This window comes from Numenius arquata, chromosome 2 (assembly GCF_964106895.1).
Source record: "Numenius arquata chromosome 2, bNumArq3.hap1.1, whole genome shotgun sequence".
NCBI classification, from domain to species: domain Eukaryota; kingdom Metazoa; phylum Chordata; class Aves; order Charadriiformes; family Scolopacidae; genus Numenius; species Numenius arquata.
Genome location: NC_133577.1, coordinates 88,933,538 through 88,945,578, shown reverse-complemented (window position 1 = coordinate 88,945,578; position 12,041 = coordinate 88,933,538). Strand labels below are relative to the sequence as shown.

The window sequence follows — 12,041 nt, the reverse complement described above, 5'->3', positions numbered from 1 at the left end:
TTCTATAAATTTTTGCAGATACGCAGTCACAGTTAAAATGCCAAGTCTTTCTTTTGTCTCTGAGAGTCCTTTTGTCCTTCCTGCTGGTATGAGGCTCCATGCTTTAATGCTTCCTCTGTTGGAGTACCCCGGTTTCTTCGTCCCAAGACTGTGTTTCCAGTATCCCATAAGATATCCAGCTTTCTACCAGTCTGATTGACTGGTATTTGGACAGGAGACGACTCCCACCATTTGCAGAGTATAGTTTATTTGAGTGTAGAAGCAAACATGAAAAAAAATCATAATGTAAACCATCTGTGTTCCTGCTTTCTGCTCAAGTAATTGTCTCACCTAGACTTCTACTCAGGCCTACAGTATTGATGCCCAACTTGGGGCAGGGAGGTAGGAGGTGCAGGCTGGATCCTGCCCCCTTCCCCTTCATTCTCTCTGCCTTTCTTAACTCAGCTAGAGTTTTTGTTATCTCAGCTTGTGTGTTTGGATTTGGTGCCCAGAAACTGTCTGCTGAGCTTTGCAGGGGTCAAATCAAAGTACAAAAGCTAAAAGCATTTGTTGTGAAGTTTCTATCAGCTACCACTCCCTCCATCTGTTTCCATTGCCTCCTCTGAAACTTGCTGTATGCACTTTCAGATTTGAAAAGTCAAATATGCTGTACAAACTGCTGCAATTTGACCTCAGGTGGAGTGTTCCTTGTTTTTTTCTCGACTTCTGATTTTATTCCCCTGTATGCATAGCCAAGGGTCCCCCTGACAATATATTGGTTGTGCACAGATCAGAGTGTAATGAGACTGCCAGAACTCCCATTCCAGCTACTTGTGACGTTCATAGATGACTAAGCAGTGGTGAAGGACAGATTTCAGTCATGAATTTTTAAGATTTCACTAGTTGTTCTTGCTTGGTATTCAGTAGTCCTCTACAACTCCTACCTCAACTGAGATGTTAGCTTTCAATACCATTAATGTTATAGAAATAAGCAATTATATTTTTTTTACACAATATTTTACACAAAAATGCATGATTCTGTACAAGACATCATATAAAAGTTAGTAAATTTTCACTGAAATGTCACCATGATTTTTGCATGAACTTAAACTAGTAGCATTGTCACAGAAGTTCATGTGAAAATTTCAAATAATTAAAATTAAGTTAAAAAACAGAGCTAAAGACCTGCTCACACTCAAGTAGCATTATACCATTTCAAATTGAATAAGTTGATTATTTTATGAATTATAAACTATAAAAGGGTTACAGACAAGCCAAACCCCAAGTTTCTCTCAAATAATGGATTAAAACTGTGATGATACATTTTTTTACGCTCTTAAGATGTAATTTTTTTATACACTTAAGATGTTATTCTCTTTTTTTTCACTTCTCCCACCTCATTTCTACCAGTACCCATTGCTTGACCCAATGACCTAACCTTTACAGAGGAAACCTGAATTCTCCTGAGACTGGTACTCTATTCTAGCATCCGGGGTATTTATGGTGCCCACAAACAGAACAGCTTGTGCTTGGTATTGAAGCCCTTCCCTTTGGAAACCCATGACAGGATGGACTCTAGTATGCAAAAAATGGTTCTCTTAAAGTAAAAATGTTTTACATTTTCTATTGTTAAAATTATTGCACAACTTGTAGTTCTTTTAGTCAACAGTTAAAGAGGTGACAAAGAATAAGAAACACTGAAGGTCTCTGGTATGCTATAAAAATGGAATAGAATAGCTCAAAATTTCATGAGGAAATGAGTTTAGAATGACAGTAAATTCACCACCCAAAGATACACTGAAAGTCATCCAAACACTGATGATCTCTGGTATGCTATAAAAATGGAATAGAATAGCTCAAAATTTCATGAGGAAATGAATTTAGAATGACAGTAATTTCACCACCCAAAGATACAACTGAAAGTCATCCTAACACTGAGCTGGAGAAACAAGAGGTTAAGTTGAATTACAGAAGTACAGAACAGTTGTATTGGAAGGGATCTCATGAGCCTGTCTAAGTTACTCTCCTGCCCTTAGGCAGCATCAGCGATGCCTACGTTATTCTTGGAAGATATTTAACTTCCATTGACAGAGACTTTAAATGACCACCCCGAGCCATCCATTCTAGTACTTTCCTATCTTTAATCATTTTTTTGAATGCTTGACTTAAAACCAATTAACTTAAATGAACCAGTAATTCTGGGGAGAAGAAACTCCAATCTGTGTATTCCTTTTAACTTCAAGTAAAGCAATCTCAAGATCATACTTTGAAAACACATCTCTCTGCTCTCAGTTGTGTATTGCAATGGCAACTGCAGGAATTTCTTCCCTGAAGAGCAGCATTGGGAGTGTCAGTAACATTTTTTTAAAAAAGTTAATGTTGCTGAGCAGATGGAAATGAGGAGATAGCAAAAAGTGGTTAAACACATCTCTGGGTCACTTACTCATGGTCTGATCAGACTTGCAGCTTTTTGCATTAAATGCTGCTCTTTTGTCTTAACCATGTTGGTTGTTTCCACCTCCCCAGTTCAGACAGGTAACGTCCACCACCACTCTTCGTAAACTGTGTTCCTTTTCTCCTGCTAACTCTGCAACAGCTGCCACTTCCCAGCTCACTATCCTGTGCTCAGAACAGGATGGTTGCTGCTCTGTGCAGAGGAGCAGGCACATCATTCTGGCTGCTTCCCTGGAACAGGAGGATGAGGGAGTAGCAGGGAGGGAAGGGCAGCCTGGCTGCAGCCTCACCAGCATGCATGGCACACAGATGCTCTGTAGTTTGCAGGTAGGAGTACTTACACTACCTGTGCTCTTGCACAGGGGCTGATGCCCAACACCAACATATCCCTTTTGAGATAGAAGGAGAGCCGCAAGTGTGAGCTTTGTGAGGTCTCCAGATGTGCACAGTGGAGATCATTTGATCTGGGCAGCTTTTGCTGCTGAAACACTTGTCCTTGGCTGGCTGGCTGACCGGTTGTCCTTGGTGGGGTTTAGACAATACACTACACATTCAGTTTTGTTGACCTACTTGTGAATTTACACTTTCAGCTTAATAATTCTTTTATTTTGAAGGATGGCTGAGCATAGAGGGAAATGTTATATTCCTGACAGTTGTCCATGCACCTGGAAAGACAGGGAATTTCTATCAGGAGAAGTGATAGCTACACCATGTTACACCTGGTGAGTGACATGCATTTTGCATACCTCTAAATCATCTGGGTCTAGCCACAAAGTGAAACTGATACAGACAATGTGTTGAGAGTACATTGAAAATCAAAAATGTATATGTTTGTTTATGGACAGTTACAGGATATATCTTTTAGTAAGCTCACTAACAGACTTGGAAGAGTAGGCAGACTTTTGGGTGAGTGCTTCTTCAGGTCTGAAAAGGAACAGAAGGTATCCAGGTTAAAAAGCAGCCAAAAACAAATGTTTGATTCCACACATGTTGGTTAATCCCTGCAAGAAAAGACATTTGGCATTTTGGAGAACAGAATATCATGAAAGACAACCAAGGAGAAAAAAAGAGAAATTAAATGTATGACAGTGGTAAATAGTCTGGTCCTTTGGGAACTGGACTGTTTGCAGTATGAGTTACCAGTCAGCATGAACAACTGTATAGGAAGAAGATCATAGAATTGTCTAGGTTGGAAGGGACCTTTAAGATCATCTAGTCCAACCATCAACCTAACCCTGATAAAAAACCACCACTAAACCATGTCACTAAGCACTATGTCAACCCATCTATTAAATACCTCCAGGGATGGTGCCTCAACCACTTCCCTGGGCAGCCCATTCCAAGGCTTAATAACCCTTTCAGTGTAAAAATTTTTCCTAATATCGAATCTGAACCTCCCCTGGCACACCTTGAGGCCATTTCCTCTTGTCCTATCACCTGTGACTTGGGAGAAGAGACCAACCCCCGCCTCTCTACAACCTCCTTTCAGGTAGTTATAGAGAGTGATAAGATCTCCCCTCGGCCTCCTTTTCTCTAGACTGAACAACTCCAGCTCCCTCAGCCTCTCCACATAAGACTTATTCTCCAAAATGGGCAATAAAAAAAGAAAAAGGAAATAAAAAAGGATTAGAATTGGAAAATGAGCTAACACCCAGCAGTTTTTTTTAAGGAGCCTTACCTGACTTACATTGATAAGATCCATTACAAGATAGATCCATTATAATTTGCTAGCCAAAATATCTATCTTCAGATAAGTATATTTCTAATAATAAAAAAAAATGTTTGGCATGGTAGCTTTTAATCAGTTAAAAACTTCATTGGCAAATCAACTGAGCTTATACACTTATACAAGCAAAACTAGAAGCTGTGAGTACTACCATTACACAAAATGACATTACACAAACTTGTGTAAGTGACTGAATGTAGCTGACAGAAAAAGTAATCCTGGAAAAATATCAGCATTTATCTTAAACTCATTCTGTACCTGTCTGATACCCTGAAGTCTTACAGGTAGTAACAGGAGGTCTTCTGCATTGAATATGTGCAGATTTTAATCAAAATTTCTTGAGAAAAAATATAATATTGATGTTTTATGAATAAGTGTGTTGTGGTACAGCGTCCTATCTGTACTGGAGGCAGTGAGGAAATATTTGCATAATCCATAAAAATGTTAAAATTTTGCATTCATTTCTTATGCATTTTTATTGTACATATGTGCTGATGGCAAAATGCTCAACACTCTTCTGCCATGGCATCACCAATAACTTCAGAAGCAATCCACAGAATAGCTCTGTGTTTCAAGGTCTGAGAATTTTCTTCCTTTCTGAAGGAAATTTCTGAATAACTTGAAATAAAGAACCCAAGAAAGCTTTTTCTTGAAAATAAAAAGAAAACGACCCTGCTATGAGAAGATACTGATAGTTAATTTTCCTTACAGTGTTTGTCGGAGAGGGATATTCAATTGCACCAGTTACCCCTGTCCTGCTGTATGCACTATTTATGGAGATCGACATTATTACACCTTTGACGGACTGGAGTATGATTATGTCAGTGACTGTCAAGCTTACCTGCTAAAGGTAGGAGGATTATTCATGGATTTTCACATATCAAAGTGAAAGTTTCCGTGACAGGGCAAGTATTTTGAACATCAGGAGATGATCTGTAGAAACAAACATTATGAAAACAGGTGCAGAACAAATGTGTCAGAAAGGAAGAATCTGTAAATGACATTTTGTGCTCAGCCATGTGAAAATGGTACATGGGTGTATCCTTACCTATCTATGTGCTCTAGAGAAAAACAGAAAATTATGTTTTCTGTGCTACCTTAACCGTGTTTTCTTCACAGTGAGCAAAGAATAACACCACAGAAACTGTTCTAGAACTAGGTGTAATCTATAGATCTATTTCGTAATTACCTATAAACTCTGCTTGGCAGAGGGTTAATGACAACCTCTGAGGCTGCTTGGAATCCCTCTTGAATGTGATCTGCATCAGATCTGGAGTGTATGTGTATAAAAATATCAAACACAATGATTTCATAATTCAACAATGAAATCCTTCATTGAGATTGTCTGGCAGCTACATGCTAATGTTCCTCATAGCACACATTTACAGTACATTGCTAGCCTTTTTTGTTTAAAAATACCATTACTGACATTTAGCAATATATTCTATTACTAACAACACCATTGTTTATTATCATTGTTGCTATTATTAAGGCTAAGAGTCTGTCTTCTGAGTTACAGTAATGTGTTAAGAAGGATATTAATTTTCTGTCAACCCTGACTGTCCAACCTTAAGAAAAATCATGGTTTCTCGACAAGGACTACTGCAAATAGTTTATTTCATGAACACTTCAGCAGAGTATTCACAGCTGTGAAATAAAATAGATTGGTTCCAGATTTTTTAATTTGTTAACAACAAAAAAAAAAATCAAAAAAAGACAGAGGTTTGGTAAAGAAAATAAGAATACCTCAGAGCAGACTCCTGGCTTGTATCATATTGTCTCATAAAAGAGCTCTTACTCTTAGAGGTATATGAACCTTTGCACAAACCTTCCTTCTTTAAGATGCAAAAAATATGGATTACTTTACCTGTAAAATCATCTTGCTTGTATGATGAGGTGGAAAGGTGTGTTATCATTTCTTAATTCTTATGCCACCCAGCCAGAGAGGTGTGTAAGACAAATCTATGCTGCTTTTTGAAGCTTTAGTATGATACTGGAATGTTTTGCTTTTACAATCAAATGTCAACTGCCAGTCTACTGCATAACAAAGTACCTATCTGGAAACAAACTACGGGAAACATTTGGAGTCCAAGAATAAATTTGGCAGCCACATAATTAAGGCATGTGGCACACTGCCAATAGGCCTTTCTTCAGGTGAACATGATGACACAAATGACAAAAATGCTGCCTACGTAGAGCTGCTTTTCAGATGTTTTTCGGCTTTTCAAACTGTTTTTTTTCCCCCAAAGTTAGCCAACGTGAGAAAGTATGGCCTAATTTGTTCATCGTTTTTCTTCCCTCTTTAATCTACAGAAAACTTTCATGATCTATATTGAAGGACTGTTTATTACAAATTAGGCACTGCATAATTATGTCTGGAAGAGATGATGTATCTGTGGGCTCATTTTTGACTGTGGAATGTTTGGAGAAGTTTTAGGGGAAAAATAAAAGAAACAAAGGAAGGGATCATATGGCAAATGCCCAAGAGCTTTGGGGGAACTAAAACACAGAACTGATGAACTATGTGATGCACAATCCTGGAATCAGAGGAATGGAAGATGGCAATATAACAAATAATTTGAAAGGACTCCATGGCTGAATTTGGCAGGAACAGACGAGTATGTCTTATTTACATAAGAAGGAACTTAATAGAAATTATAATAAAGAGAAATTATAATTAGGGAAGAGTTGAACTCCTCCTTTTTGTAAAAGAAATTAATGCATGATGAATCTTCTGAGTTATTTCAGTGAAGACAATAAACATATGGATGAGGATGATCAGGTCAATATGCGTGTATTTTAGCTTAAATACCTTTCAGAGACAAATTTCAACAAATATTTTTTGGAGACTAGTCTCTCATAGGATGTGAGTGAGGATTCTTTGAAACATGAATTAAAAGTTAAAAGATAGGAATAAGTGGCCTTTTTATAAACGGAGAAATCCCAGTGACATCCCATAGGTATCCATGCTGAGACCTGTGTTCCGCATCTTCAGAAATTATTTTGAAAAGGTGGTGTGAGGATAGAAGTGGAGTATGCTGATAGTAAAGAATCAGTCTGAACAGCTGAAACAAAGAAAGACCACCAGAAGGTTCAGAAGAGCTTATGGGAGAAAACACTGCATGATAAAATGGAGGGTGAACTTCAATAATGAAATATGCAAATCAGTGACCAGAAGAAAAATCACTGTAACTATGCTACCGTGAAGATAGGCACTAAATTAGCTACTACTATGCAGGAATGGAATTTGATGTGAGAAAAACATATGAAACAGATTTAATTGGCATCTTCCTAGTGGCAGCCTGAGTGATAATCCAAAGTGTCATCTGTTCTCCAGTTTCACATATGCTTTTATTTGCATGTACACAGTTACACCACAGCTGTACCATGTACATGTACTCAGTTGTACCACGTACTGATGTGGTTAAACTACATTATATGTGCAGACATGATAGCATGATGTGGCTGCTCTTTTTTGAAATATGCTTTGTTGTTCCTAAAGCAGAGGTTTCCATGGCTGTCTCTTCATAATCATCCTCCCCTACATTTTGGCCATGTCCAGTGACATTTTACTATCAGTATCAGAGTAATATAATGAGTCTCCCCCCAGCTACTCTTTGTTCAGAAGGTATGTGAGAGAGGCCTGCCTCTTATAGCCTGTTATCCAAATAAACAAACCAGATGAAATGTGGGAAAGTGTATGTAGTTGCAAAAGTTTAAATGCCTTGCCTAACACATTGGCAGGCACATCTGTCAGGGCAGTCTTGCCACCTAAACCATGCTACCTGTTCTACAAACAAACATGGATAACATGTGAAAGGTTCACCAAACACCTGAAATCGAAAAAGCTGAAGTGGTTGTAATATTGTATATACAACACTGTAATATGTCCTTTCCTTTTTACTAATCTTTTTCCTGTAAGAAGCGAACCACTTTGCCTCTGCCATCTTTTATACACTAAACAAAGGTATTGTAGCAGTGCAATAAAGGAAATGATAACTACAATAAATTTCTTGGCATGCTAATTATTCCCAGACATAAAATTGAGACCAAGAATTCTAATCTGAATCCCATGTCCCTAGTGGCATGATAACGTACTGTTCCCATCCTTTTTACCAGCCCTCACTGTTTGATTTGGCTGTTAGCCTCCCTAAATGTGATCTGTTTGAGCAGCTCTTTAATTTGTCACTGTATTGCGCTGTACCAAACAAAGAAGTCATCCTTACCTTTTACTATGTTTTTCATAAGGAGCTTTTGTGCTCTTCGGGGAGAAAAATCAAGTATCAACTTTCAGCCAATTATGAAACTTCAAACTTTGTTTTCAACATCAGGATCATCTGTCAGGCCTTTTTGTTTAAGGTGACAGTAGATGTATGAAAAAGCCCTTTATAGGTGTATGAAAAGCCGTTCAACAGATATATCCATCGGTCAGAAAATGAGCAATAAGTTTTAATGCAGCAATTAAGACAATTAGGGCAGTAATGTCTCATGAAATGATAACTACTTCTTTTTCAAGGAATTAGGAGTTACATTACATACTGAGAAGTAAAGTCCCTGTATGGATAAATGCCGCTCTAACGTTTTAAAACCTCAGTAATTTCAAAGGAAAAAAAAAGAAAAATCTTGGCAGACCAACACATTTAACTTTCATCAGTGTACATCATGTAAACACTTCATTTTAGCTAATCTGAATATTGATGAATTTAAGCCAACCAATTTCTTAATGAAAAAGATTTAAATAGCTTGCTTTCTGTATTTTCTTGCTTATCTTGTCATTGATGATACTACATTCTTTCCCTAACAAAAAGGTGTTAATTTTCTAGCAAACTTTTACTGCATGTTATTTGTACTTGCAGTCTATTTCTTCCACTTGCCTGTTTCATAGACTTCTGCTTTTTATAATAAAATTGCTGTCTTTCTGTCACACCTGTTGGATTTTTTTCTAGCCTTGTGTTAGTTTCCAGTACTGCAGTCCAGTGCATTCTTTATTAAGGCTTGGAGGGTCAGTGCCCTCAGGGCGCCTCAGACCTATTCTCTTCTGAGAAGCAAAATTATATTTTCTCTGATTTCAGGGAGTCTCCAAGCAAGAATTTAGAGGTATAGTCTATCTGTCAGAATATCCTCTAATGAGAGGGAGCTCTGTTGTAATGCTTATCTGCCTTTCCAAAAAAACCACCAAAACAACCCACTGAAGTATTTTCATTAATTTTAGTAGGTTGTTGATAAGGTCCTAAAGCCAAGAAAAGGAAGAACTCTTTTATTTCTGTATCCTGAAAGATGGAGGTCAGCAGAACTAGCCCCTCATCCTCAAGTATTCAGATTTTATGGATTAGCCCTAACTTTAAAGTATGCGATAAAAATGTTTTCACTTCTTTTCATTTGACATTGGGGGTTTGACCATTTTAAAGTCACCTTTTAAATCTTTTTGATGCAACCACGAAGGCTCTTTTAAAGCCAATGTTATCACCAGATTTAGTACGTTAGAGGATTATGAAAGCAACAATCAGACATTTGATGAAATAATTGAACCGCTATGCCAATTAGAAGTTCAGATGTAACTCTTTTGGGTCAGGAGACACCACATAAGAGCCCATTTTTTAAGGCAGATGTTCATTTAACAAAACCTGCATGATCTAGTGAACCAGTACTACGGTATCCCAAATGACTACCCTATTGATGAGCAGTCCCCAGTGTTAGATGCCTGGTCTGCCCCGGAGAATACAGCAAGACAGCTCTTTTCTTGCATGCCTCTTCTTTTGAACCTTGAGGCAAGTTCAAAGCTCTTAGTTTATGATGCTTTTATTAGAGTGCTTAATACAGAAGTTGGTTGATGCACTGATAATCCTTTACCCATTACTTACTGATATATGTATCTTGATTGGTAAATTTGTTAAATGATGACTAGGCATAAGCTGGAGCAATCACTTGCAAAGCAGCAATTCTTCAGTTACTCGCTTGTCACACCTGAGGAGGCTCAAGTAGCATTTATTCCGTTCCTCTTATTGAGTATCTGTAATTTTTTTGTGCAGCTTTTTTCAAGAAAATTTGTGCCAGGTAGCCACTCTGTAGATCCATGAAGCTGGCAAACCTATAGAATGAAATAGTATTTTGCATAGTGTCTTTCGTAGCCTGTTTGAAAAATTAATACGTTCTGCTCGCTGTTAGTCACCCTATGGAGAACTAAAGCTGCAGGTTCATGGTTAAGCAACATTGTCAGGCTGACTATTCATAGTTAAGACAAATATTTTCTTTTAATAGACTCTGAAGATTTTAATGGGAAAGTAAATAATGTTGAATTTGAAATTACAAATGTTTCTCATTGGAGACCTGACTCTAAAAGTAATTTTTATCTAATGAGGGAACGAAAGTGTAACATGGGGTCCCAATCAGAATGCTTTTAATTTTTTAATTGACATACCTAATCCTCAAAGCCACATTCCAGCAAATAGTTTCATGAGTAAGTGATGTGCCAAAATATGTCCACTTAAAACACTTCCCAAATAATTTATAGCAACAGTAACTGTGTGGAAACACTGATGTGTTTCTTGACAATTTGCATGCAAATTTGTGTCCAAAAAAAGAGAGACTAAATTTCAGCGAAAGTATTATTTACTGTGAATAGGTTACCCTGCTCTAATTGCAAAGAACACCAACGGTTTTATTTTAATCAGTCCCATGATTTCAGAGGAAATCTTTCTGGATGCCCTCTTTTTTCTGGGTCTCTGGATGTCCTCTAAGAGTCAGTAGTGAGCTCCTTGTGGGAGATAGTCCATTTCCATTCTTGTCTTCAGCTGGGAAGCACAGTGCTGAGGTAACGTTGGCTTGTACCTGTTTTTCTGTTTGTTCTACCCCTTCTGTGACCAAAAGATTTGATTACAGTTGGCAATGGTTTTATGCTCTGGTTCCATTTTTCTCCAGATCAATGATTTCAGACTCAATTACCTCTACATGCCTTTCCGTCTACACCACCTGATTCTCCAGACCATTAAATTAAGCAGTGAATGAATCACTTTTATTCTCCAACAAAGGAAAGGTTTCTTTCAATTTGTGCAGATTAGCATGGAGGGCTTCCAGGAAAGGCTTGGGGGAAAGTTTCTTGCCATGAGAATGGCAATTTGGAGGCTGTGTGTGCATGGTGTGACTCAGAAGTTGGATCCCCTTTCTGAAGACCTTGCCATTTAGCGGCGACACAGCTTGAAGAAAGTGACCTTTTCACCTTAAATTTCTGCTTTTGGGTTAATGTTCAGCATCCAACAGCCTTTGGCTATACTGACTCTAGAATGTTATAATCTGATGGCTGCCTGAAAAGGCAGTCACTGTGACAATGACTGCCTGAGTTGTTTCACCGCTGGTGGGTACAGCTTTGTGAACTGTTGATACCCATCTTCTACTGATACAGCAGTAAAAGATGAGCAAAACCCAGCATCATGTGTTGCTGTTTCAAGAAGCTGTACGGTGTGTTTGCAGTGGTAAAATGAAAGCCCTTTGCTGTGTTTGAGGTGGGAGGATGCTCAGATTCATCACCTGTAGATGCTGCTTGGCAGTTTGTGGCCACTGATTCTGGGTCTTGTCACTGAGCTATGAGAACTGTGAATTAATTTTACTGTGGTTTAGGTCAGGATATGAGTATTTTTGTTTCTGAACACCTAGAAACTAAGCTTCAGCGGTGTAAATGAACATATTTAACATTCATTATGTTTATAAATAAAAGCTTTGTGGAGGTTCCAGCTTTCTAAATCCTGCCATCATTTGCTGCAACTCAGAAAAGGCAAATTTATCACCACAATGTCTTGTCCTTTTGTTGTTCTGTTATGTTGTGCTTTATCATTACAATCAACAATGAAAAAAATATTAGCATTTATCATCCACTTATTAATAAAAT

At 37.9% G+C, this 12,041-nt stretch overlaps 1 protein-coding gene across 1 annotated transcript in view; it reads left to right on the top strand.

Annotated features, from left to right (window-relative positions):
* Positions 1-12,041, top strand: part of OTOGL (otogelin like) — a 92,940-nt gene that overhangs the window by 31,174 nt on the left and 49,725 nt on the right. The window contains exons 21-22 of the mRNA XM_074167572.1: positions 3,048-3,155; positions 4,871-5,009. Of these exons, the coding sequence (XP_074023673.1) occupies positions 3,048-3,155; positions 4,871-5,009 (247 nt within the window). The remainder of the gene's footprint in view (positions 1-3,047; positions 3,156-4,870; positions 5,010-12,041) is intronic.